Consider the following 27489-nt stretch of genomic DNA (forward strand, 5'->3'; position numbering starts at 1 on the left):
CCTGTGGGTTGAACTCACCCTCCAGATTGGCAGAACTGTTGCTTTTACCCTTGTCTTAGACTAAACATCTTAGTCACCACGTGTTCATTAGCACATACATTCCAGTGGGGAGTGTTTTTCCTTGTAACATTCCTGGAGTTGTGTGATCTGTTTCATATAACATCTTCATTTTTGAAGCTATGTATGTTATTGAAGGACCCTAGGTTTTGTTTTCTTTTTTTTAAAGTAAATTGACATATTCTGCTGATTGAGAATGAAAAAAGTTAAGCTAGATTTTACTGGATTGTGGACATGAGTCTTTCAAAAGCAATGCTAATTGTGGGGACAGAGCAGTTGCTTAACCAGATTTGATTTCTAGAGCCATTTTGAGGGAGGAGTGAGATGAGTTGTTTATTAATCACTCAGAAATCAAAATGATGTCACAGTGACTCGTTGCTAGGGAAGTGGAAACCTGAGAGGTTATGCAAGATGAGGCTACTTGATGCAAGAGACTGTGAGGGAGGAGAAACAGATAAAAAGGTTCCCAAGCAAGCTGGAGGAAGGAAGTCAGTTGGGGCATTTGCAGAGGGGGTCAGCTGGAGGGAGGCCCCAAGCTCAGCCCACACCCAGACCTGGAGCCTCTTGGCCCTCTCCTGGCTTCTTTGGTGCCTTACAGAGAAGTCTGGTTAAAGTGTTTTTTTTTTTTTTTTTTTTGATGTCTCAGACCCCTGCAGTCGCCCAGAGAAGGTAGCGTAGCATGAAGACTGAGAGTAACTCATCAGGACCAGGGGATAAAGGGCAACATCCGAGATGCTGTGGCACCTGACCTTGCTCCAGGGTGAGCCCTGGAAAGATGGGCCTCCTCCATGTGTCCTGGGAGAGCAATTTGTTCATATCTACCCTCTCAAGCTCTGTGGCTCAGTTGGACTTGCTGCCTGGAGAATAAACATACCCTTCTATTCTCACTGCTAGGCACCTAGTCAGTTCGACGTGCAGCCTGAGCCCCCACAAAAATGAAAGTGGCTGAGCACTTGAGTCCCCAGAGACTGGGGCATTCAGGCCACTCCTGGTGGGCGAGCAGTGGCGTCCTCGTCTGGCCAGTTACGGAAAACAGTTTCAGTTATGAGGCTGGCCATACTCCAGAGTCCCTAAGTTGTCCCCTGCCCGGAAGTTGAGCTGCGAGCACTTGGTCCTTCTGCTAGCAGTTACGTAATTAATAAAATATTTTGAAATACGATTTTGGACAAGAAGTAGGAAAGAGAGAGGCAAAGGATGGACAGGGATAAAAGAAAATAGTATTTCCACATTTTTGGATAGCCAGGAGACACACAGGGCCAGCCCAAGCAGAGGGCCTTGTGCAATACCCCTAATTCAAGGTTGCCACAAGGAACGTTTGAACACACCATTGTAGCCAGTCCCCTTCTCCCTGTGGCATAGGTGTTAACTCTGTGCCTGGACACAGTTCCAGGGTCTTGGAGGATTTTTTTGAGCAGCTTCTCTGAAAGAAAAACAAAAATGCATCATTTTTTCATGCACGTTAATTGTTAGCAGTCGTGCTCAATGCAGCCTGGGAGAAGGGACCACAGGCGGTTGGGTTGAGTTCATCATTGTTGGCGGGGACACAGACTCACATCTCCCTGGAGCAGCGACCACCTAAGCTGACAAGCCGCTTGCCTTCTTGTGTGTTTTCTTTTCCTCCACAGCGATATCGAGATCTCAAGAGGACAGACTCCAAAAACCATGGATGTGCTTGCCAAGGAGATAGGATTGCTCCCAGAGGAAATCGAGATCTATGGCAAAGGCAAAGCCAAAGTCCGCTTGTCCCTGCTGGAAAGGTTAAAGGATCAAGCAGATGGAAAATACATCCTGGTAGCTGGGTAAGAGTCTGTGTGGAATCCGCAGGGAAACACTGACCAGTTAGCTCGGTCCTCCACCCTGCTGTGCACCTCCAGGCATCGCCCCCTTCACTTGGCACAGTGCAGGGAAAATGAGACTTTGCCTCCAGGCTCTGAGTTCAAGGAGTTGTTCATCAACTGCCTCTCATGTTGTGATCAGCTCTCTCCCCTCAGGCTCTTGTATTTAGCTTTTCTTGATAAAAATCAAAATAGGAATTGAAAGAAGAATTTTATAAGATCTTTCTCTAGTTAGAGAGGGCAAGAGTATTCAATCCTCCAAGGCTTACAATGAGCAGGACTGGACAAGGCCAACAGTAGGAATCAGGAACCCAAACCAGGTCCCCCATGTGGGCTGCAGGACCCTGGTGACTTGAGCCATCACCACTGCCTCTGACTTGTCTGTGTGGGGAGGAAGCTGAGGTCAGGAACCGTGGCTGGGTATCAAAACCCAGGTACTCTAGTATGGAATGAAAGCATCTACAGGCATTTTAACTGCTGGACCTACTCCTGCCTGTAGAAGTAACAGTATTTGGAACTGGGCAGAGGTTTTTATTGTGTGTTATACTTAGATTATCCAGATAACTGTTTTAGAATTATATCCTTGATATATGCACATTCCAGAAACTCATTGTTTCTCTTATATTTCAAAACCAAGGTTGGGCCAATTTCATTTGTGTTGATTATTCTGTAATGAAAAGTGAATTTGTAGTTTTTTGAAAAATGATCTCATCGCATCTTTCCCTTTGCTTGTTCCCCACCCCTTATTAAAAGAAGACACTAGCTGAAAAAGTGAGAGAAAGCAAAGAATTTCAAGTATTTACCCACAGGACCTGAGGAGCATCGGGAGACTCCATGCTGAAGTCTTCTGTTGTTTACAATGGAGAGGCCCAGCCTTCAGGTGTCTGCTTAGTGGAGACCTTCTTTGAACAGGACTTGCAGTTTACCTTGGTTTAACATATTCAGTTATTGTCTTAAGTGCTTTTTTATTTGTGTCTTTTTCTCGTTATAAAAATAATGTAGTCTCCCTGTTAGATAAGTTAACAAAAGTAATAAAAAGTAGAAACAAGAAAGTAAAACATCTCTAAATTTTACTTCCCCCAGCGGAAGCACCTGCTCACAGCTGAGGATGGTCCTCACACGGATAGTCTGTCGTGAATCACGCTAGGTGTGCTGCTCTGTGAGTCACTTCAGTGTTCAACAGTGTACGGGTGGACCGTATTGCAAGTTAAGAAAGAAATGTATAAACAACAATGGCACAATGTTTTATACCTAGTGTAAATACAGATAGAGCAGTTGCTATTTTCACAATTCTATGCTATGACGTAGTTCACTCCTGAGATTCTTAAATGTGGTCGGGAGTGGGTAAGCAGTGGCCCCGAAAAGAAGGTAGAATCCTTCGTTGCCCATCTTTCCAGCACCCCAACTCCACTGAGAAGGGTTGCGATGGCTCAGCCTTGGTGGTTGAGCAGAAGTAGTGTAGCAAGCTTCTAACTCAAGGGTGTAGAGGCCTAGGAATGATCTGAAAATATGATAGGGCTATTCTGTAACTTACTTAAGTAGCTCTCTACTGATGGACATTTAAAACGTAAAGTCTGGTGATTATATGGGTGTTAGAATCAACAACCTTATTGTTCAGTGAATCCTTAGATCCTTAAGGGTTTTTTTTTTTTTTACTAACCCATAAAAAAACAAAACAAAACCAAATAAAGCAAGGTCTCATCCAGTAATATCTCTTCTTAATAGTACCCCCATTTCTCCATGATACCTCCTCCTGCTGTTCCTCTCCTCCCCCTTTTGCTCTGTTCTGTCCTCCTGACAGGGGACACAGAGCCTTTCAGAGCTTTTGGCGAGCTGACATTTTCAGCTGTAGTTTGTCATTTGCATGTGGCTTTAAGCTCCTCTTTGGGCATTCTGGTGCCCTGCAGTTGAACCTCCACGCTGCTTTCTGGCTGAGGACCCTGTCCTAATCCAGGTTCTGTCCTTGGAACAGAACACCTGAGACTGGGTGATTTATAAAGAAAGGAGGTTTATTTTGCCTTGTGTTTCTGGAGGCGTGGCAGGCCAAGAGACTGCGGCTGACTCCGACAGAGCCTCATGCCACTTCCTGGCATGACAGCAGGGCAGAAGGCCAGGGGGTACCCATAGAAGAGACAAAATGCAAGGGACAGGCAGCCTTTGTCACAGCCCTGAAGCTAACCCAGTCTCTAGAGCATCAGCTCAGTACCACAGGATAGGTCCTCCTAACGAGCCACTCACCTCTTAGAGGCTCCGTTTGCTAGCATCACCACCACGGCAATCCAAACAAAAACGTTAAAGATTTCTTCTAAATGCAGTTTTATAGAGACAAAGTGAGAGGAAGATTGAGAGAGAGAGAGATCTTCCTTCCACTGCTTCACTCCCCAAATGGCCATAACGGGCTGGAGCTGGGCTGGTCTGGAGCCAACAATTTCTTCCTGGTTTCCTACATGGTTTGAGGGCCATCTTTCACTGATTTTCCAGGCACATTAGCAGGGAGCTGAATCAGAAATGAACTGATACCCATATGAGGTGCTGACACTGCAGGTGGTGGCTTAATCTCTGCATCATGGCAGTGACCCCTTTGGTAATCAAATTTTAGCATCAGCTTTGGAAGGGCACAAGTATATTCAAGCTATAACAAGTGCAGTCCTCATGCAACCATAGGTGACTTACTGCCACCCATTTGTGAAAGAAGCCAGGAACTTGACTGCGAAGAATACGGTTATACCTGCTCCTAGAGTTCTGGCTTTGGAGCACCCAGCTGAGGATGGCATTGATAGAAGTGTGCTTGGGGCACATTTGTTTGCAGTGAATAAGTAAACTGTTAAACATTAAAGATCTTTCAAAGCACCTTCTTCACCGATTTGCCTCGCTCTCTCGCGGCTGTTGGTGGTTATCCCACCTGACTTAAGATAGAAAGATTTAAGGTAAATTCTAGAGGGTGTGATCTCAGTGTTAAAGGAAGGCCCATGCAGCAGTTTTCCTTATGGACTTTCTGGCTGCAATTTGCTCCATTTGGGACTTGTCAATACTAGAAAGAAAAACACGGATCTCAACAGAACCCTGCCACGAACTGGGAATGCCGAGTGGAATTTGTGAAACCAAGCTATGATGGTATTGTGATCAAGTTCCTGACTTGGAGTCAAGCCGTCCGTCCTGCTAGAGGGTGCTAGGTAATAATGCAAACTGGGGTACAAAGAGTGTCAACCCACTCCTTGAAGAACAGCCCACTATTTTTACTAGTATTAGTTAAGTATCGCTGAGTGAAGCCACATGGTAAGTGAAAACAAAACATAAATTCTCAAGTACAAACTTAATACCAAAAGATCAGCTGTTCTTTTCCTGAATCTGTGTTATAAATTCCCTTCATTAATAGAGCCTGCTGATGGAACAAAAGATGAATGGCTTTCTATCTAATCATATTGGGGAAAGAAAAAAAACCTGGGAGAGTAGGACTTTGAGGTCTACCAGGGGACTTGAGGAAGTTTGCATAAAAAAGTGGATGTAAAGAATCCCTGTAGAAGGAGGTATCTGGTGGAGTGGTTAAGCTACTGTGTAGATAGTCATCCCGTGCTGGAGTTCTAACCTTGGCTCTGTTCTGCACTCCAGCTTCCTGCTAACAGGCACCTGAGAAGCAGCAGCTAATGGCTCCACTGTTTGGATCCCTGCCGCCCAGAAGGGAGATCCGGAACCTGGCTTCAGTCTGGTGTGGACCTGGCTGTTGCTGCAGTTTGGGGAGTGAACCAGACTCTTTCTCTCCTAGCCTCCCTCCCTTTCCTTTCCAATGGGTTTTTTGTTTTTGTTTGTTTTAGTTATTCATTTTATTTGCTGGAAAGGCAGAGTTGGAGAGAGAGATATTCTGTCTGTTGATTTACTCCCCAAATCGCCACACCAGCTGGGGCTGGGCCAACCCACAGCCAGGACTCTGGGATGCCATTCAGCTGTCCCACTTGGGTGCAGGGACCCAAGTACTTGGGCCAGCATTTACTGCCTTCCTGGGCACATTAGCAAGGAGCTGGAGTGGGAGTAAAGCAGCCAGAATTCAAACTGGCACCCAGGTGGAGGGTTCCCATCACTGTTAGAGGCTTCACCGGCTATGCCACAATGCTGGCCCTCAAATACATTTTACAGATAAAAGTTTGGAAAGGATAAGTTTATTCTGGTACAGAAAAATTTTAAATCTATGCCGAGTTTTTTTTTATAATGTGTATTTTGCATGAACTTTTTGAAGTCTAGCCTTATATACATATCTAACATGACAGTGAATAGGAGTAACAACACCACACAGTGTGAAAATAAATGGCAAGGCCCCAAACAAATCATGTGTTTTAACATGTTAATTAGCCTTTAATTGCCGGATGATTGAGGTCAGTTTAAAATACAGACACTTCAATTGTAATCTAAAATGACTCATGCCTTTGAAATAAAAATTCCCTCTGGAATTTTACTTTTGCTCAGGTCAGAAGCTGGAGGAAAGTGCTATCTAAAACTTTTTAAAAATATAAATGACTCCTCCACTTACTGGAGAATAAGTACCTTTTTCTGAAAGTCTTTATCTGAAAATAATATTGGCTTATTGTACAGACACTTCATATGAAGAAGAGTAAAAAGAAAGAAAATAAATTCCTTGTTACTCAGAAGTGTTAGGAATGTTTATTATTTCCCTCCAGAACTTGATGTTCCCACCCTTTCTTACTCTTGGGGGTCATGTTGTGAATACCATTTTGTGTCTCTTCTCTGAATGACGTTCCATCAGTCCCTTCCCAAGCTTCAGCAGGTTTCAGACACCCAAGTGGTTTTTCAATAAGCCTAAGTAACAATGCATTTGCTATTGTACCTTTGAATTTATCTTTAAATGGGATTGAAATGTACCAGCAGGAAGATTAAAACATAGACCAATGGGAGTTAAGGGGAAAAAACCCATTATTAATAACCCAAATGCAGAGCGGATTCTTTTCCAAAAACCAATCTTCCAAACTTGAGGATTTCTCACTCGGTCGGACTCATCTGCACTTCATCAGCTACACATCGCATGGTATTTACACCTACACATCACTGCATTTGCTTTGCCTGACAGAATGAGAAGGATTGGGAATTGCTCAGGGAGATATGCCAAAAGATTCTAGGGCCTCTTGAGTTTTACATATTTTCCCAGTTACACTAATGAAAAGGAATTTTGTTTGAGAACTTGATTCAGAGTGCAGCTGCGGGGCATTTGAACATGCACTTGGTCTCTGTTGGGCCTTTCCCCATTTCCATGCAGAAGTTTCTAGAATTTCTCTGAATTGCTTGGACAGAGCAAGTGAGAAGGGAGCCCAAGCTGGTTTCTAAAGAGACTGAATTTCACATTAAAGAAAAATCAAAATCATTCATGTCACTTCATCTTTTTGTTCCTGCAGATTTCCAAATCTCTGATTTTTTTTTTTTTAACTTTTCAACCCGTTATCCTGGCACAGTGTCAAAATAACTTCTACTGGGCTTTCTTGTATTCGGTCTTTACTGCTTAAGTGCGAGTTTTGTTTGTGCCATTTGCTAAATAGACGAGCGAATGTCAAAGGAGGCTCCATGTGTACCCTGAACAAGGGTGATGCAAAACACAACCGAACAGAGCAGAGGGGATTTGTCACTTGATAATGAAGGGCTATAAAGACCTTCCAAACATTAAGAGGCCCAGGACACATGATCCACATTCCTGTGCTGTTTCCACATTGCATTTCGGAGTTCCTGGGTAGGCTTATGGCTAACAGCAGTGATCCTCTCAAACAAGACTCTGGATTTTGCGAACGGTTGTCTTAAGTAAAACTCTGTGTAACCAGGCTCTTTAGCCTTTGAGTAAATAGTGAGCATCTTTCAGATTGTGCCCAGATTGTCACAGAGTGCAAGTGTTTGCTGTGGTCCATCCTCAATATATCTGATATTGAACCTGTTTTTGCTCATCCGTGCCATGAACAGGTAATCGAAAACTTGTCCCTCCCCTTTGTGAGCTTGTGTCCCCGTAGGCCAGATACATCCCAAAACATGATGCCGACCGCAGTCCTTGAGTAGTGTCTGATAAATGTGGGGGCGTAGGGCAGGAGTGCGTAAGTTGGCTTAGAAAAGTGGGGGAAGTTGATACTTTTAAAAAAAAAAAAATCACAGTCCCATCTCTCTGAACTCTGAGAAAGAAATTAGATTAACTTGGTACTCATTCTTTTCTAAATCAACTTGATGATTTGGAATCAGAGCTGAGGATCCTGGGGAGAAAATTAAACCAGATTTTGCTCTCAATTGCAGGAATGGGGTAAAATAAATGTTTTATCGTAGCTCTCCTTTTATTGCTCCCAGTAAATACTTCCTACTTTTTGATTTCCCTGAATTGTATTCGTTGGCAGATGGTGGAACGGCCCTGTGTTTCTCATTAAGAATTGGATGGGTAGTTGAAGTTTGAGGAGGTCATCGCTGGGCGTGTCGGCTTTGGGCCGTCTCCAGCAGCTCTGTAGCACAGCCTTGGGATATGAGACTGTAATCCTTCATGTGACACCAGTGGAGTCAGCCGCTTCCTCCTTCGCAAGCCGGGAGTGCTCTGGTCGGCGCCTGCCCTATGCTGTTAGATACCCCTGCTGCCTTGCAGGCTGGGGCATGATCATGAGGCCTGTCAGCTGTGAGCTGCTGTGGCTCGTGCTGCAGCTGAGGCGGGAGAAAGCTGGCTCACAGTGTGAACACCTTTGTGTAACCTGGAGTCTTCCCTGTGGACCCCAGTCTGTGAATTGCTATTGTGACAGATGCAGAAGCCATTGATAAGGCAGCTTGGGGGAGCTTCATGTTTATTTCACTGAGTGCTGGTTGGAGTAGCTAAATCCCTACTCTAGGAGATGCCAGCTACCTCCATGTTCCTGAATCTGTGGACCACTTCTTGGTCTACACCCTGCTTGCAACCCCCAGTGACATTTGGTTCCCTTCACCTGGAACCACTCGTCTACTGGGCCTTTTCTGAGACCTCTGTTAATGAGTTTCCTCTAGTGGCTTCTTCTCCTTTTGGCTTCGCTTCCCCCTCTTATTTCCGCATGAGTCTCTTCTTCTGACTACTCCTTTAAAGGGCTATACTTAACCATTGTGTCTCTAGCCCTTTTCTCACCCTGTCCATGGCCCTGTGCCTCAAGTTGCTTGTGATAGTTCACTTTGCATCCGCAGAAATAATAAGCTCGTTGAAGTCACACCACCTGCCTGGCTGGGTTTGATTTCTCACCTGTACTGCCTAATTGTACTGTGACATTGAACAAGCTACCCAAACACTGTGTACCTCAGTTTCCCCATCTTTCAAATGGGACTACAAATAGTGAACTCTCTCAGTAGGAGGCAGAATGCCTTGGCTGCTAACTCACCCTGAGCCACCCTCGATGTTATCTGGCTAGCATCTGTTTTATCAGGTGTTGGCTTGTATGTTGTGTGCCAGGGAACACCTGTCCATCTGTATGCTCACCTAATGCAATAGATAGTCCATTTGCTGTATTGCCCTGTCTCAGTGTCGACCTCTCCCTCATGTTAATCAGTGATTTATCCAAATCTACCAGCTGGGTGCTTGGGAGAGCGTGGATGGCTGACTGGGTCATTGCTGTGTCCCTGGCTTCCATGGGTTCTGGCCCCGTGTAGTGTTTAGTAAATATTTGCTGAGTGAATGGTGGACTGAGATTGCAGGAGTGGCTCTGAGCAAGCTGGGGATGGCAGTTTGTTTCCACACATTCCATCTTTGCGGTCACGTGGCTCGATTCTGTTGGTGAGACAACTCTATCAGCTAGTTGAGTTTCCTAGAAGATCTGGTACATACCAGTTACTTCAAAGAAGGCCGGAATTGGACTTAGGACTTTATCTTTCCAAATATCTGAAGATCTGCACAGAAAAGGATTTAGGCTGAGCGTGTAGGATCCTGAGAACCAGGGGCGGCCAGAGTGCAGATGTCTCCCATTTAAAACCAAGCTGTCAGGACCAGCACTGTGGGGCAGTAGGCTAAGCCCATATGGGTGCCAGTTTGTGTTTTGGCCGCTCTGCTTCCGGTCCAGTTCCCTGTTTGTGGCCTGGGAAAGGAACAGCAGATTGCTCAGGGCCTTGGACACCAGCACCCACATGGCAGACCTGGGAGAAGCTCCCAGCTCCTGGTTTCAGATCAGCCCAGCTCCAAACATTGTACCCATCTGGGGGAGTGAACCAGTAGATGGAAGAACTCTGCTTCTCCTCCCTGTAACTCTTTCAAATAAAAAGAAAATAAATCTTTTGAAAAAAATATATAAAACAACCTGAGAGGGCGAGCATGGTCATGCAGCAAATGAAGCAACATCATGAGCACATGTTTGAGTCGCAGGTGTTCACTTCCAATTCAGCTCCCTGCTGATGCATTTTGGAAAAGCAGCGGAGGATGACCCCGATGCTTGGGCTCCTGCACCCATGTGGGAGACCAAGCTGGAGTTCCTAGCTTCTGGCTATTTAGAAAATGAGACTGCTGATGGAAGATCTTTCTCACCCCATCTCTGCCTTTCAAATAAGTAAATAAATCTTTAAAAAAAGAAAAAAGAAGAAAAGAAAGAAAGATAATACTGTTAGCAGCACTGCCCAATTTTTTGGTCTCTTGGTAAAGTTGTATCTTGTGTCTTGACTTGCTTATGTGGGATGTGTGTGTTGTGGGCAGACAGTAAAGGCGGAGAAAGCGAGAACTTTGGAGTGGCTTTAGGCATGACGTTTGTAGCCGCATGCCTCGCTTTGGCTTCTGGACCTGAGGTTGGTTTCCTATGGGAAAGTTCATTCAATCCACCTTTTCCAGGATCACGCCAACGCCCCTTGGAGAAGGGAAGAGCACAGTGACGATCGGGCTCGTGCAGGCGCTTACCGCGCACTTGAACGTCAATTCTTTCGCCTGTCTGAGGCAGCCGTCCCAGGGGCCAACTTTTGGAGTGAAAGGTATGCCGGCTTAACCACCGCTGTCTTTTTCAGAACACAGTTCTGAAGGTTCCATCAGAAATGAGGAGAAAGGTCCCATCATGGACGCAGAGGTAAGACTCCTCAGAGGCATGGGGACATGGCACACGCAGGGCACACAGGTTCGGCCTCCGGAGTAGGAGGATATGCGGAGGGAATTGCAGTTCGTGGTTCAGCAGCTCAGCCATCTGTCTCCTTGGTGTCCTGTTGGTGCCATCCTCACTCATGATTTATCCACAGCCAGAGAGTCTTTCCCTCTCAGCAGTTGGAGAGCCCCGAGGCATCCCGGTCTCAGCTCTCGGAGGTACCAGAGGTGCCATGTGGGGCCCGAGCTGCTGACAGCCACGCTGGCTGTGCGCCACAGACGCTGATGTGCATGACACCTTCACGCCCATGACTTTCTTCACTGACGTGTTGGGAAATTGTTTGTTAGTTCACTTGACAGTAGCATTTATTAACACAGCCACTGTGTGTTCTGGGCACCTGGTGGGTTTATACAGTGTAATATTTACATTCTTGTAACACATTTTAGTAGCAACTAACTTGTTCAGTAGTGATGGTACACAGAGCATCTTACATTAGGTAGTACAGTGGAACAAACGCTGGACTGAGCAAGGAGGCCGAGGTTTTCATCTCAGCTCTAGTCTCCTATTGCTGTGTGACTTGGAGCCAGTTGTAAGCTCCTGAGTCACATCTGTGGAAGTGCAAATAGCTCATAGTACCAGGCTCCCCAGGTGGGCGCGGGGTTCAAATGGGACAGCAGAGGGTAGGGGGTTGTTTAATGATTGCACTTGGGCAGTGTTATTGTAGGACCGACGAGTCTTTGCAATATAATTTTAATGTTTTGATGAATAAGCAACATGACAGATCGCACCTAGTATTATCTAAAATAAATTAACTGAAGTTTACCATTTGTAGGCCATTGTTTATAAAGCTGCTTGATATCTTAGTGCATGTTTGATTTAGATGAAGCATAATCACATAAAGCTGATAAATAAATATTGTGCTATCATGATAGATGTCTAACAGTAATGGCATTTGCTGTATTATTTTTACCTTTGAGTTTCAAAGATTTATGTATTTATTTGAAATACAGAATTACCAAGGGAGGGGAAGACTGAGTGAGAGCAAGCACACACAAACAGATTTCTTGTACTGATTCGCTTCCCGAATGGCCCTAGCTACCAAGGCTGGTGCCAAAGCCGAGAGCCATCTGGGTATCCCGCCTGCATGACAGGGGCCCTTGAGCCTGCTTCCCTCCACTGCTTTCTCAGGTGAAGAAGCAAGGAGTTAGGTCAGAAGTGGATTAGCTGAGACTTGAACCACTGCTCATATGGGATGCTGGCATTGGTAGGCTGTGGCTACGCCACCCTAGTCCCATCATTGTTATTTAAATGACAAGATAGAGTTCTTAGCATTGTGCAGTTGTGTGCTGTGCAGACTTTTGTCCCTCTGCTTAGGCAGAGCTTGTTCTCTCATCTTGAATGTCACCTGTTGGGTTGGGGAACTGTGTGCCTTGAGCTCCAACCATCTGTGTAGCTGCACTTTGTGACTCATTTACATGCCAGTTACTCTGTCTTTCAGGAGGAGCTGCCGGTGGCGGATATGCCCAGGTCATCCCCATGGAGGAGGTAAGGTCGTCCCCATGGAGGAGGTGAGGTTGTCCCCATGGAGGAGGTGAGGTCCCGAGAGAGGCACGTCTCCTCCTAGCAGCTCTGTCTCTGTGCCCACAAAGTGCACACCCCTTAGCTGAAACGGTCTGCTAATCAACAGTGCTTGCACAAGTCCATTGGCAGAACCTGACCTTGACTCTTAGGCGCTACCTGTGGGTTTTTTTATGCCACTTGATGTGAACATTCCTGATTTGTTGTAGAAATATGATGGTTGCTTAACTCAGCTGCCTGAGATGATTAGCGAACTATATATATGTTGCTCTTTTTCTAAATTATAAAATATTTTGAATCCCAAAATCCTATCTGGCCTGGAGCATTCTGGATAAGAGGTGGGTTGTATCCCCTGCTCTGCTGCCAAATTCAGGAAGACACGGATGCTTCCAAGACTCCAGAATTAAACGCAGAGAGAAATGGGTGCACAAAGCACATGGTTTCTCTTCTCCTCTTTCCTGCCTTGCCTCTCATTCACCCCCCATGTTTGTCCAGTGGTCCCTTCTCATCTGGCTCTCCTCTCAGTCTCGTAGGTCAGGTCCTGAGCATCCTTCCTGAGCCCAGATCTGAGGGGTTGCCTTCCCACCTCCTGCAGCCTTCCCATACCGCATGGGAGGCCTGTGTGGGCTCTGCTCCATTATCTGCAATGGAGATTCTCACCTCCATGTCTCTGGCCACCATAACAGGCTCCTTACAGACTCCTGGCCTGCAATGTGATTGTTCAATGTTCCAAGAAAACAAAGATATGCATCTTAAGATACAATTTCTTGGGCCCAGTGCAGTAGCCTAGTGGCTAAAGTTCTAACCTTGTATATGCTGGGATCTCATATGGGCGCTGCTTCTAGTCCTGGCGGCCCCGCTTCCCATGCAACTCCCTGCCTGTGGCCTGGGAAAGCAATTGAGAACAGCCCAAAGCCTTGGGACCCTGCACCCACGTTGGAGACCTGGAGGGGGCTCCTGACTCCTGGCTTCGGATTGGCTCAGCTTTGGCTGTTGTGGCTACTGGGGGAGTGAACTAGCTCTGTCTCTTCTTCTCTCTATGTCTGACTTCCCAGTAAAGATAAATAAATATTTAAAAAAATACAACTTCTTTAAACTGTTACTGTCTTAGTCTGAAGGCGATCTTGATGGATTTAGTAGTGCTCAGCGGTTAACACTTCATCCTCTTCTGAGAGCAGTTCGGTCACACGTTCGGTCCCGGTCAACCCATTCTTGAGGCTGTGTTGTTTACTCTCAGCTAACTCCTTCAAAAGCGAAGTGCTGTTTGCATGTACTGTGTAATTGTCTACAAAAGTAAAAATTGAAGAGCAACTGAAATATCCAGACATAGGAGACCAAGCATTTGGATATGCCTATTTGGTTTTGTAACCCTCGTTAACTTGACTTTACACAAAGGTCAGTTCACTTCCCAGGAGCCCAAGGCCCAGTCTGGGTGTCCCCCAGGGCTGGCAGCGATTCAGGTCATTCCGTGCTGCTTCAGATGCTGGGATAGGAAGCAGAGGCCCCAGGCCTCGGCCCAGACGCTCTGACATGGAGTTGAATAATCTAAGCACTGTCCTCACTGCCAGCCTGGAGTGTTTGGATAAAGAGGCTTTCCAGTTACAAATATGCTGGTTCTGCCAGTACTTATCACCTATGTACATGACACTGGAGCGAAAGCAGCAGAATCGATAGAGTTGTAATGGTGAGGTGCTTTGTTTCTTAAGCTTCCTGTAGTTTTCTTAAAATGTTTGTTGTCTGGCCCACCACATTCCAGCAGATGCACAGTTTTCATAATTGTAAAACATTGCGTACAGGTAAAATGGATCAAAATAAGGAACTCGGTCATTGAGTCTACCTAAGTGTTTCACCCCTAACCTGAGAGTGGAAAAAGACACCATTGAGATCAGTGGCTCACATGAACTGTGCTGGCAAGGGGCCAACCTTCCCCTCAACTTTGAGTCAGAAACTTGAACATTAGGAGACTCAGTTAGCGTATGACTTTATATACCCCGACAGGCCTTGCATACTGCCATGCTGATCTGAAACAAATGGGTGTTTTACTTCATTTGCAGTTCAACCTTCACTTGACTGGGGACATCCATGCCATCACTGCCGCCAATAACTTGCTGGCCGCCGCTATTGACACAAGGATTTTGCACGAAAGCACTCAGACAGACAAGGTGAGAGGATCCCTTGCTTATCGTCATGGGCGTCTGAATCCAGCAGTTCCTGGGTCCTTCATGAGTTTGTAGAAAGACTTCTGGAGTTGTCTACTCTCTGAAATGTGATTCAGAATATTTTGCATTTCGTGGAAAGTCTTTTGTTTGCTTGGAGAGAGGATGCCACACTTTGGTCAGCTTCTCATATGGGCTTATGACCAAGCACTGCCACGTAAAATATTCTTTGAGCCGTGTCATTAGTTTAAGAACACTTGGTGGATCATTTCTGTTTATTGTGCTGAGGGGAGCTGGACAGACAGATGTTGGTTAAGATGGGCGTATCCTGCAGCTGTCCGAGAGAGTTTGAGAGATGCACGTGGCTTTACACAGGCACCGAGACGTCAGTCACACCCAAAGGGAAAGAGTAGCAGGTGCTAACTCCCTTCCGATGTTGGGTGTGGGGAAAGGGTACTTTTGGCATGATTGGCAGCAAGGACACTGACTTTATTAAAAAAAATAGTAACTCTTTAGGCTTTGAAATAAAAATCCAGATAAGTCCTACTAATGTTATTACTATAAGGTCAAGAGATAGATTATACAAACTCTGCAGTGTGCACTATTTCAGATCTTAGTAATTCTTATTAAAGTGACAGGATTTAAGTCCGTATTGTGTATATTGGCCCCAAAATCTTAGTAGAATCTGTAATTTCAATAAATGGGTTAAGTTATAAAGATAATGGATCTTGTCATATTGTGTGAATTCTCCAAGGTCATGATTGGATCTTAAACTTTCATGGAGTTTCATAATTGTTTTTGCTTTTTTGTTTGTTTTTGTTTGTTTTTAGGCTCTGTATAATCGGCTGGTCCCTGTAGTGAACGGTGTCCGTGAATTTTCAGAAATTCAACTGGCTCGGCTAAAAGTAAGTTTCTGTTCAGGGCTCTTTGGAAAGGAGGCATTTTAGAAGCACATCAGGAACATGGTTAAAGTCATACAGTCTGAACTTGCTTTGATTTGGGTTTTTAGATCCTTTCTTTTGGTTGTGTAACTCCCAAGTGACAGAATAAGGTGTCGGGCAGAGCGGAGCGCGGAGGCTGCAGCCTGGGCCCTGCACCCCATCAGTGGGCCTGCTTGGGGACTCTGCTGCTTCGCCTGTGGATTGAGGAGGCTGCTTTGCTCATCAGGAGCAGGCTCATCCGCTCAAAAATGAGAATTCTTTTCAGTTCTGTTTCTAAAGGTATCTCAGGGCATCAGTGAAATCCTAGCAAATGAGAAGGTGGCCTGCAAAGATTGCTGTATCTCAGCCTTTGTTGCAGAAAGACATGACCCTTGTTGTGGTAAAAGTCATCTTCATTGTATTTTTAGGACTTCTGCATCTGCTGGCTAGGCAGAATTACAGAGAGCAGAAGAACTTCCATGTGCTGGACCTTTCTCCTAATGACTGCCACAGCTGGGGCTGGGCCAGGCCTAAGCCAGGAGCCTGTGTGGGTGGCAGCGGTCCAGCTGCCTTGGCCATCTTCTGCTGCCTTCCTGCTCGCATTAGCAAGAGGCTTGGTCGGAAGTGGAGCAGCCAGAACTAGAACTGGCACTCATATGGGATGCCAGTGTCACAGGCAACAACCGATCTATGTCACCACTCTAGCCCCATACAAAAGAATACAGCATTCTTTTTTATGTTGTCATTGTTTTAATGCTATTTGCTGCTGGGTCCTACTTATCAGTTGCATTGCCCTGGTTCAGATTTTTAAAAAGAAAATGTTTAAAAGTGTCATTTACAAATCATAAAATGATTCTAACAGTTCACGCCCCAGTTATCCATTCTACCATGTTCAGCTTGTTGAGAATCACCAGTGGTTCTTGCTAGCTGTATGTGTACAGTTGCTGCTTCCTAAATTCTTTTTTGATATTTTTTTCTTTCTGGGGCAGGTGTTTGATGTGGTGGTGAAGCCATTGCCTGGGATACCCCCGTGCCACATGGGAGCTGCTGTCCCCACTTCCTGTTAGCCTCCTGTGGATATGCACCCTGAGGGGCGGCACAGGGGCTCAGATACTTGAGTCCCCATCCCACCACGTGGCAATCCTGGATGGAATTCCCAACTCCCACTTCTGCCTGACACAGCCCCAGCTGTCATGGCATGTGGGATGTGAGCCAGTGGGTGGGAGATATCTGTGCACCGTGGTGTGTCTTGCTGGCTTTCAAATAAATGAAACGTCAAGACTAAAAACAGATTTAAAGATAAAAATAAGTTTATTAGGGTGATTTCTCATGAAAATAAGATGTATTTAAAGTAACTTCTTAAAAATTTTTCTCAGAAAAATCAGGAATAACTGGTTTGGAAGCATAGGCAGGAGTCTTACGTGAGTTATTGGTGTTCATATTTGAAAAGAAGAACTAACAAACCAGAGCCTTGGCTAATGGCCAGCAGTGTGCTGGCCCTTCTGAGTGCAGTGCCCAGCTGCCACACAGGCCAGCTCCACTTGCTGCCCAGGCCACACGCCCCGGGCGCCATCGCTCAGTGACTGTCATCAGCCATGCCAGTTACTCATCTGTGACTTGAAAGGCATATTGCAGATTTGCAGCATCTCCCCATTGTAGTGGGTAGTTGGAGTAAGGCATTGATGGGGATAACATACCCTACAGTGCAATGTACACCTCACATCCATTTTTAAAAGGCTCTTTCTAATCAGAGAAGAGGTCAGTTGAAAGGGATTATTTTGGTTACTTTTGCCTACTGCCATTTCTTCTTAAACTTATACTTGTTTTTTTTTCCTTCATCATCATCAGAAACTGGGAATCAATAAGACTGATCCTAGTGCACTGACGGAAGAGGAAGTGGGGAAATTTGCCCGCCTCAACATCGACCCCTCCACCATCACGTGGCAGAGAGGTAGGGGCAGGGAGAGCATGGAGCTGGGGGCTGAATTGGAGTGTGACTGTGCAAGGGCCAGCTCATAGATGCACAGCGTTTTCCTTCCCTGTGTCTTCCCTACCTGGCCTCCCTGATCCCATGACTAGTCCAGTGACTGAGATTGTTTCATCCTGCCTCGTGCAGGCCAGCTGCATTGTCTAGGCTCAGGCCACCCTGCTCCACATTTCCAAGGGAGACTATGTAGTTTTTTTTTCCTTTTGTGTTTCTTCTGTGGCTCCTGTCTTTGCATTTTAAAAACTGTTTAAAGGCTGCCTCTCTCCTTGTCCTTCCTCCCCGTTGGCTCTGCCTTGTGTTTCCAGCTCTGAGCTGAGAGCCTGGTAAGTACTTGACCATAGTTGTTGGCTGAGTGTCTCCTTCATGCTGCCCACAGTTGCCATGCACATACACACACACACACACACACACACACACACACACACACACGCACTCATGTTCCCCCAGTGCCCTAAATGTGGGCTTAGGCACCTTGAACTAGGTGTCTGCCCAGCCTCTGACCCACTGTGTCTCTCGTAAGTCCTGTGGGTGTTGTGGGACCCAGTGTGTTAGAGATGGACCTGGAGATGGCTGTAGGTATGTGTGTATGTGTGACGATCAGACTTAAGGAGTGTGATGGTGATTGTGTCTTAGCCATCACGCTGCTTCTGCCACACCTCCTCACTGCTGGCACTTATCAAATGCCTTGATGACCAAAGGTGCAGTCTCATTGATTCTCTGACATCCATTTCTTTCAGCAGTGATAACAGCAGGCTGCTTGTCACTTCCATGATCAGAAACCTCCAGGGCACACCCTTTTCCAGATAAAGAAGAATGGGGGGGATGGCTCAAGCTTCAGGACCATGGCAGCGTGGCTCCCTGTTCCTTTCCTCTGTTGAGGCCATCTGTCTTTCTAGGTCCAGCCCAGGGCAGTCCCTTTCCTGTGCATTTCCCCACACATGGGAAACTAGACAACCGGACTTCAGTGGTTTCCCAGCCCAAGAGGTGGAGAGATGAAGTGCAGACACCGAGGGAGCCTGGACCAGTCCTGTGGTTCATCTTTTGGGTGGAGCAGGCTGCTGGCTCCACTCTGGCCGCTGCCCTGGAACCTGCGAGTCCTTTCCGAACTCCAGGACACTGCCCAGAGGATCATGAGATCTCCCTGTGGTCATAGCTTTACTATGTAGTTCTCTGCATATCTTTGTCTCCCAAACAAGGTTGGAATCTCCTTGGAAACACTAATGATCTATTTTTCACTTTAAAATAATGACATTGTTGAGATTTTGGAGTTGTCTCAAAAGTATAAGAAACATGGCCTTGTATTTATACAACTTATACTAATTTTTTGTGCATCCAGGTTTTGTGTATAGCTATATCCTACTAGTCTCATGTGTGTCATCAGCCTTTCGTAGCTCTTCGTTAACATGATCACTTTAAGTGGCTCTAGAATATTCCCTTGTGGATGACCCAGAATATACTTAACAATGCCTTTGATCTTGAAAAGACCGACAGAATTGTTAATAACTGACGTGAATATTTTCGGCACTTTATTGGAAAGCCTACATTTTTTTTTCCTAAAAAGAATTTTAAGAATAGGAAAATGAATTATTAAGATGTCATTATGTCCAAGCGTATAGTTAACTTTTGCAAGGCATTTGAGTCTGTGTTACTCTGCAGGGGTGTTTGCTTTATGAAAGAAAAGTTATGGGTTTGAAAACTCATGTGTTTTAAACAAAGCATATGGATTTGCTGAAAAAAGGACGTCTTGACGACTGGCCTCCTTCCACGTCTGCTTGGGGCGTCAGCAATAGGACAGTGGCCCAGTTGTGGGTCTTGGAACAGAAGGGCCATGATCTCTCCTCCACCGAGGGCCAGCATGAGACTCTGTTTTCTTGGAGGAGGCGAACAGGACTGAAGCTTTCTTTAGTCACAAATCAATTTTAATGAAAGTGACAACTTTATAAAGCTATTCCAGAAAAAATACTAGAATTATATTACTGTGCAGGACACAAAAGTGAAGAGAACTTTATTGATGAGGACAAGCCACCTGGGTCAGGGGAACTTGGACTGACATTTGATAAGTAGTTTGGCTCTCACTCGCACAAATTAGTGTCAGCAATAAGACTGCGTGAGAGGAGATGAGGATATGCAGTCATGGGTTTGTGCTTAGATCTAGAACTAGCAGAATGCCCTGATCTGATCAGATCCTTATTTGATAACTAGAGAGTGATACGCAAGTACCCCCGTTGCATGAAAGCCATGAGTCTGAAACCGTGTGAGTGCCATATCACACTAAGAGTCACAACCCCTTCCTGGCAGACTCTGGTTCATGCAATATTTCCTGTCAGATGCTTCAAGGTGTCATGTGGTTGATCATAAGGTGGAAACAGGGTCAGTAGAAGGTCAGCAACCTTCAGCACAGGCTGAGCCATGTAGTTATTCCCAGGCAGCCATGAACATGGCAGGCTGGAGCTCCTGTGTCCGAGTGTCCGAGGCCCACAGTGGCTCATGGGCTAGCTTACTTCCCTTCTATCTCATGTGTCTGTCTCCTGGTCACAGACGGCTGGCAGCCTCAGTCTCCCTCAGCATCAAGTTCCTGTTCCACACTGCCCCTAGAGTATTGTAGCAGTTCACTCTCATGTCTTCCACCAATGCTAGAATAACACACTGAAGATGGTACCTGGCACTATCCAGGTGCTTAACCGATGTTGGTTACAGCACAGGCTATCGGGCACACCAGGTGTTTGCAGGACAGTGCTTCTGCCCCCCCAAGGGACCGTCTAGAACAAGATTGAACGTACAGGTGTGCCTTCCAGATGCCACACCTTGCGCGCTCCATGGCACTCCCTACATCTCCCCATTGGCCTGCTGAGCTCCAGATCAGACACTTGTATTCTTTCCCCTGGACTCCTTAGAAGGCTAGTGTAGTACTGGGTACAAAATCAGCTCTCAGTCCCTATTTCTGGAATGGATGGATATGTGGCACATTCCACCATCAGCTGTGTTGTTTAGAGGCCAGGAATGGCCTGCCTGGATTTGCCTTCCTGTGTGTTGGGATGTGCCATCGTGTCTCTAACTGGTACATCACTGACGCTTTCCCAAAGATGAGAATCCCAGTGGGCGTCAGGCGTCCTGCCCCGCCAGGCCATGCGAGAGACTCACATACACTTTGGATGCTCCTGATGATAATTGATCTTGCCAACAAGCCTTTTTTTTCTTGCTTCCTCTCTGCTAAATAAAAAACAGCTGAGTCTTCATGATTGACTTAAATAGGTTCTATGAAAAGATTATGTCAATCTGATGCCAAGATACTATGCAACAGAAAGGAGATGTTTTTATTTTGTGCAACACACACTGTGCATCTTTGGAATACAAGTAGTGGCAAGCAACCGTATCAAGAAATAGCCCCATTTGCTTTGCGTGTCCTCTGCTGCTTCTTCATAAGCCATGAAGGAGGTTTATATGTGTGTGTGAAGGATGGGGAGGAAGTGTATTGTAGGGAAGGACCGAACGGCACAGGAGGGGGTGGTCTTGCCATCCTATGTGTGCCCGTGGGCCCCCAACACGTAATTTCCTTCGCCATCTTCCTCAGTGTCCTCTTACACATTTGGTAAATCAAATCTTAGTTGTCAGAAGCATCGTAAGTTATCTGGGGAGGTCTCTGTCCTCCGTCCTCCTGGTTTTTATTTCTGGCATTGTAAAGTTGGTTTGCACTAAACCATATCGAGGTTTCACAAACAAAACCTCAATTACTGTAGCAACCCCATGAAGAAAATAAGCAAACTGTTGCTTGCTTTAATCATGATTGGCTCCCTCCCGAATAATATTTGATTCACTTTTATTTTTAAATTATGGTCATATTTATGTAACATAGCAGTTATTTTAACCACTTGTAAGTGTGTGGTGTGCGGCATTAAATACATTCACAATGATTACACTCTCACCACCATCTATACCCAAAACCTTTTCATCAGAAAAAACATATCTGTGCCCATCAAATAATAACTCCCCCCTTACCTGTGGTTTTCACTGTCATACTTTCTATGTTTGTGTATTTGGCTCTTCTAGGTACCTCGCATAAATGGAACCACACAGTGTTTGTCCTTGGTTTCTGGTTTATTTAGCCATACATAATACTTCCAGCATCCATCCAAAGTTGTATTCAATCTCCCTTCCTTTGTGTGGCCCATATGTACATAATGTACATACTACTTTTTACTTCTCCTCTTACTATTGCTGTACACTTGGTTGCTTCCACTTTTGAGCCATTGTTAATCGTGCAACCATGAGTCTATATCTGTTTGAGACCCTACTTTCAAGTTTTTTGAATGCTGTGCAAGAATGGAATTGCCAGGTCCTAAGGTTGTTGTACAAGTTTGTCCACTCTTTTGAGAAATCAGATTGGGTTCTGGTCCTTCGGGCTCCAGAAAGACATGCCTGCCACACCATTACTGACACACACTATGTCTCCTTGGGCATTTAGCATTAGGAGGTATTTTCTGGTCTGAATCCTTGGAGGAAACATGCACCTTGTCTCTGTTGGTTTCTGCCAGTTCCCTGGCATCAGAATAGTGTCCAAATATAATAGAGAGACCAGCCCATCCTCGTCAAGTGGGTGAGAAATCTGTTCCCGTCTCTTTCAGTGGTGGACACCAATGACCGATTTCTCAGGAAAATAACCATTGGGCAAGCAGGCACGGAGAAGGGATGTTCCCGGCAGGTAGGTGGCGCTGCTTGCCAGGAGTGGCTGCGTTTTTTCTGGCCTTGGTTTCCATGGGACCACAGAGGGCCCTTTGCTCTTCACTTCCACAGTCCTTCAGCAGGACCGGGGTTTTGTAGGAGGAATGGGAGTGGGAGTTGGTGTGGCAATTGTCCCTTCTTACCATCCTTTTCTTGTTTTCACTCGTGTTTGTGGGAAAAGCCACTCAGACGGTCCCTTGAATATAAAGCCTTAAGCATCTTATTGAAAAACCACCCAGCTAATACAACATCTGCATGACAACTTAAAAATGAAAATCTCAGATGCCCTACTCAGATTCCATAAGCCGAAGAATGATTAGGCTTAGTAGCATGAACTGTTTTATGAAGGACACTGGCTTATTACCCAAACAAAGAAACTTATAGGAGAAAAATTATGATGCCTGTCTTTATTTTACTAGATCTCTGATGTAGGTCAGTGGCACTTAAGAGAACATAAATTTGCTCTATTATTTTGTATGCTGTGCCTCTTGTCTAGAAGGTATCAGTGGAAACAAACACCAATATGTTGTGACAGCTGGGGCAGGCAAGGACCACCTTTGGCCATTTGCAGTTGACTTTGCTCGGAACTAGGAGTGGCCCAGTGAGTGGCACCGGGTGGGGAGCCAGCAGTGGTGGGGATCCTGCCCTCCTGAGTTAAGACAAGTCAGGGATGGGCTTCCATAGACAAGGAAAGAGGGTGTGGGAAGCCAGGAGTTGCCCAATGTTTTGTTTTTTTAAAGATTTATTTTTATTATTTTTTCATTAGAAAGGTGGATATACAGAGAGGAGAGACAAAGAGGAAGACCTTCCGTCCTATGATTCACTCCCCAAGTGAGTGCAACGGTCGATGCTATGCCGATCCGAAGCCAGGAGCCTCTTCTGGGTCTCCCACACGGTTGCAGGTTCCCAAAGCTTTGGGCCGTCCTCGACTGCTTTCCCAGGCCACAGGCAGGGAGCTGGAAGGGAAGCGGGGCTGCCGGGATTAGAACCGGCGCCCATATGGGATCCCGGGCGTGCAAGGCGAGGACCTTAACCACTTGCGCCACCGCGCTGGGCCCGAGTTGCCCAATGTTAAAAAAAAGGCTGTGTCATGTAGACTGACACTAAATTCAGTGTCCGGTAGATGAGATGGCCAGGATCTTCCATAGCAGTTTGTCATTGTATTCAGTGCATTTAGGAGCTTCTTCAGAAAGTTTGTGAAGAAAACCCTGAAAACAGAACTGTAATCGTCAGACTCCGATTCCTGAACTGCATAACCAAGGAAGGCACAAGTGTGCCAGGGAGGGGCATCTAAACCAAGAAACTTAGAGGACATAAGCAGAAAGTGACAGAAGATAGGAAAGACAAATTCATACGACAGACTGCACTGGCGAGTTCTAACAGACATACGACAGGTGTTGCCAAAGAAAGTAATAGAAAATGGAGGAAAAATGTCTTTAAAGAAAGAGTTTAAAGGGAATTTCCTGACTTGAAAGGAAACATGATTTTTCAAATGAAAAGAATGTAAAAAGTGTAGAGTGGGATGAGTAAGAAAGACACCCAGACACACAGTGTTGAAACTTCAGAATAGAGGGAAGTGGGCCCGGTGCGGTGGCCTAGCAGCTTAAGTCCTCACCTTGAACACACCGGAATCCCATATGGGTGGTGATTCCCATCCAGATTCCTGCTTGTGACCTGGGAAAGCAGTTGAACATGGCTCAAATCCTTGGGACCCTGCACCCGTGTGGGAGAGCTGAAAGAAGTTCCTGTTTCCTGGCTTCAGATCGGCGCAGCACCAGCTGTTGTGGTCACTTGGGGAGTGAATCACCAGACAGAAGATCTTCCTCTCTGTATACCTGACTTTGCAATCAAGATAAATAAATCTTTAAAATTAAAAAAAAAATAGACTTATAAAGCAAACAAACCAATAACTCCTAGCCATGGCTAGAGAAGAAAGGCCCTGTGCTGTCCCAAAGGAAGAAGTCTTATGGACCAGGCAGAAGACCCCGGGGGATGAATTCAGAATTCTGAAGGCCCAAGTCCTTTAGCAGAGAGGAAGATAGCAATAGCAATGGTGAATCACATGGGCAAGGAAAAAACTCTGAAACTACCTGCAGTAAACCAGAGCCAGGAGCAGCCACTGTTGATGGAGCCAGTCCCCAGTGATGATGGAGCCGGTCCCCAGTGATAATGGGGCCAGTCCCCAGTGATGATGGAGCCAGTCCCCAATGATGTTGGAGCCAGTCCCCAGTGATGATGGAGCCAGTTCCTACTGTCGATAGAGCCAGTCCCCAGTGATGTTGGAGCCAGTCCCCACTGTCAATGGAGCCAGTCTCCAGTGATGATAGAGCCAGTCCCCGGTGATGATGGAGCCAGTCCCCAGTGATGATGGAGCCAGTCCCCAGTGATGATGGAGCCAGTCCCCAGTGATGAGGAGCCAGTCCCCAGCATCAAATACACAGGGAAGAGATCATTTCAGGGCAATCCACACTGAACGTCTTCACACGCAAAAGTGTAGAAACGAGTGACAGCTTGGGAATTGAATCTTTGCAACAGCTACAACAAAGGAGTAATGTGCCAAATGTAAGAACTTCTGGAACTTAATATTCAGTGATCTCTCAGCAAGGCTGTTCCTGGCAGCTTACTGAGAACTACAACAGCCTTTCTGAAAACTCTGCCCATAACCTGCCTCCCTCCTTCCTCTCCTGGAAGCAAAGCACATGCCTGCTTGTCTTGTTGGCACAGGGGGCTTTGCCTTTGTTATTCTCTGCTGCATCCCCCCATGCTTTGAATGGGCCTTTAGTATATAGTAGCAATGAATACTCATTAAAATTTTTTAACAAATAAAAGCAAAATTTTAAAAACATTTCACAGACAGAAATAAAATATCAACTTGGCAAGATTCTCCAGGTCAGGCACCTGTCCTAGCTGTGAAGATGCTGGTGAAGGTGCCACAGGCCATGCGAGGATGCCAGGGTTGGAGCCCAGCGTGAGCGCCTGACTTTAGCTTCATTCCTACCGCTCATGGTGGACACCAAGGTTGAGTTCCTGGTTCCTGGCTTGAGCCTGCAGGCGTTTGGGGTTTGAGCCAGCGGATGAGCATTCTCTCTCTCTGTCTCTTCCTTACTCTTCCATCTTTATGTGTGTGTCTCAAAATTCTTTTTGGAAAAAAAAAATTCTTTTTTGAAAAAAAAAATTCTTTTTTGAGCAGTTTTCCACCAGTAATCAGAAACCTGCTGATTAACACAATGGAGTAGCATTTACCTGTGAGCTTATTAAGATATACATAGCACTAAATATGCATGAGGATGCAAAGAATTGAAGGTTTCATTTTTTTTTTTTACATCATTATTTGGATTTGGCAAAGTGTACATGTGCCATGCAAATAGGTGCACCTAAAATGGAAGCGAGACAGACATTCAACAACTTTTGACGTTAATTACCTCTGGATTGAAAAACATATGTATACATTATAAATTCTATTTCTTGGACAGCATTACAAGAATATTTATAGTCTCATATTCTCTACCCCCAAAAAAGAAAAAAAAACCCAATATTTTAGTCATTTTCTTCCAATGACTGTATAATGGAATGGAAAGAGCCCTAAATCGCATACAATGAAAAAATCACTTTGGTTTAGAGTGACTTACATTGTGTGTATAATTGAATATGATTGCATTTGACTTTTGGGGCAGTATTTTTTCTCTAAATCAATGACTAGTACAATCTCATCCAGGAAGGAACCAGAAAACACTGAATTAGCTTCTTTTCCGCATTTGTCAACGATGGAAATGGACAATAAAATGTCTCATAAGGCAGTCCTGCAGGACACGGCCACATTGCCTCTCTGTCAGCTTGCACTTGCCTGGCTCACACTTCCCTTGAGAAGGAGAGAGTTAAGCAAGAGTATAGTGAAGCCGTTTTTACCAGAACTTTCCCGGGGGCTGAAATACGGGATGAGGAAGTACACATTTCTCACATCCCTTCTGGCTCCTGTTGGACTTTGAACAGCCTGGGTCAGAGCCAGGCAGGGATAGGAATTCCGGGGAGTGTTTTCTAGAAAACTGTTACTCTCTGCCTTTCGTTGCATGGAGCTTTAAGGTCTGTGACATGGCCACATGCTCGGGGCAGCTGAAAGCTGGTTTTGTAACACACATGACTTTGAGTGTGCCTTTTCCTGTATCGAGACCTCACTGTGGGGAACTGGCTTCACACGCAGGAAGCCACGAGAGCCATCTCCTGCAACCACCTGTGCCTTAGCGCGTGGCTGCCCGGACCCAGCACTGACTGTCCACTTAGCAGTCTCATGTACTGAAGGAGTCCTGGGGTCCTGATCAGGCCTCCCTGCTGGGGTTTCCCGGGAGGACCCTCCAAGTGTGGCTCTTGCCTCCGTAGCTGTAACAGTCCAGAGGCAGAGCTATGTCTCAAATAGATACTGATACTAAGAACTAATTACTGGAGTCAGCACCATGACTGAACATGCTTAATCCTCCATCTTGAAGCGTTGGCATCCATATGGGCACTGATTCATGTCCTGGCTGTTCCACTTCCCATCCAGCTCTCTGCATATGGCCCAGGAAAGCATCTGAGGATGACCCAAGTCCTTGGGACCCTGCACCCATGTGGGCAACATAGCAGAAGCTCATGGCATCAGATCACCTCAGCTCTGTCCATAGTAGCTATTTGGACAGTGAGCCAGTGGATAGAAGATTTTTCTTCATCTCTCCTCTCTGTAAATCTGCCTTTCAAATTAAAAATAATTTTTTAAAGTTGCCAATGCACAATAGAGAATACATGGAAGTAACCCAGATGCGTATCAACAGATGAATGGATAATAAATTGTGGTACATTTACTCTGTGGAATGCTACTCAGCCATTAAAAAAAAAAAGAATGAAATCTTATGGTTCACCAAAAACAAAAAAATGATCCCAGCTGGAAATCATTATGCTTAGTGAAGTAAGCCTATTCCGAAAGAACAAACATCACTTTTTCTCTCTGATATAAGCCAACCAATACGTGAAGTATAAGATCTATATGTATTATGTGTATATGCAGATAAATAAATATAGATAGATATATATTAACTGTACAAGGGAGATTAGCATACCAGGAAGTAATGGTGCTATACAGTAAGCATCTCTACTTCCAAGTAAAATAGGAATTCCAATGTAACTTACCCCTTTACATTACAATATTAGGTTTTTCTACCTTTTACCATGTCATGA

At 45.5% G+C, this 27489-nt stretch overlaps 1 protein-coding gene across 1 annotated transcript in view; it reads left to right on the forward strand.

The window, feature by feature from the left end:
* The window catches only part of MTHFD1L (methylenetetrahydrofolate dehydrogenase (NADP+ dependent) 1 like), a 172854-nt gene that overhangs the window by 39557 nt on the left and 105808 nt on the right, over positions 1-27489 (forward strand). The window contains exons 11-17 of the mRNA XM_040965557.1: positions 1683-1856; positions 10684-10820; positions 12423-12469; positions 14557-14664; positions 15489-15563; positions 17427-17529; positions 22188-22264. Coding sequence (XP_040821491.1) covers positions 1683-1856; positions 10684-10820; positions 12423-12469; positions 14557-14664; positions 15489-15563; positions 17427-17529; positions 22188-22264 — 721 coding nt within the window. The remainder of the gene's footprint in view (positions 1-1682; positions 1857-10683; positions 10821-12422; positions 12470-14556; positions 14665-15488; positions 15564-17426; positions 17530-22187; positions 22265-27489) is intronic.

This window comes from Ochotona curzoniae, unplaced genomic scaffold (assembly GCF_017591425.1).
Source record: "Ochotona curzoniae isolate NIBS_2020 unplaced genomic scaffold, NIBS_Ocur_1.0 scaffold_3890, whole genome shotgun sequence".
NCBI lineage: Eukaryota > Metazoa > Chordata > Mammalia > Lagomorpha > Ochotonidae > Ochotona > Ochotona curzoniae.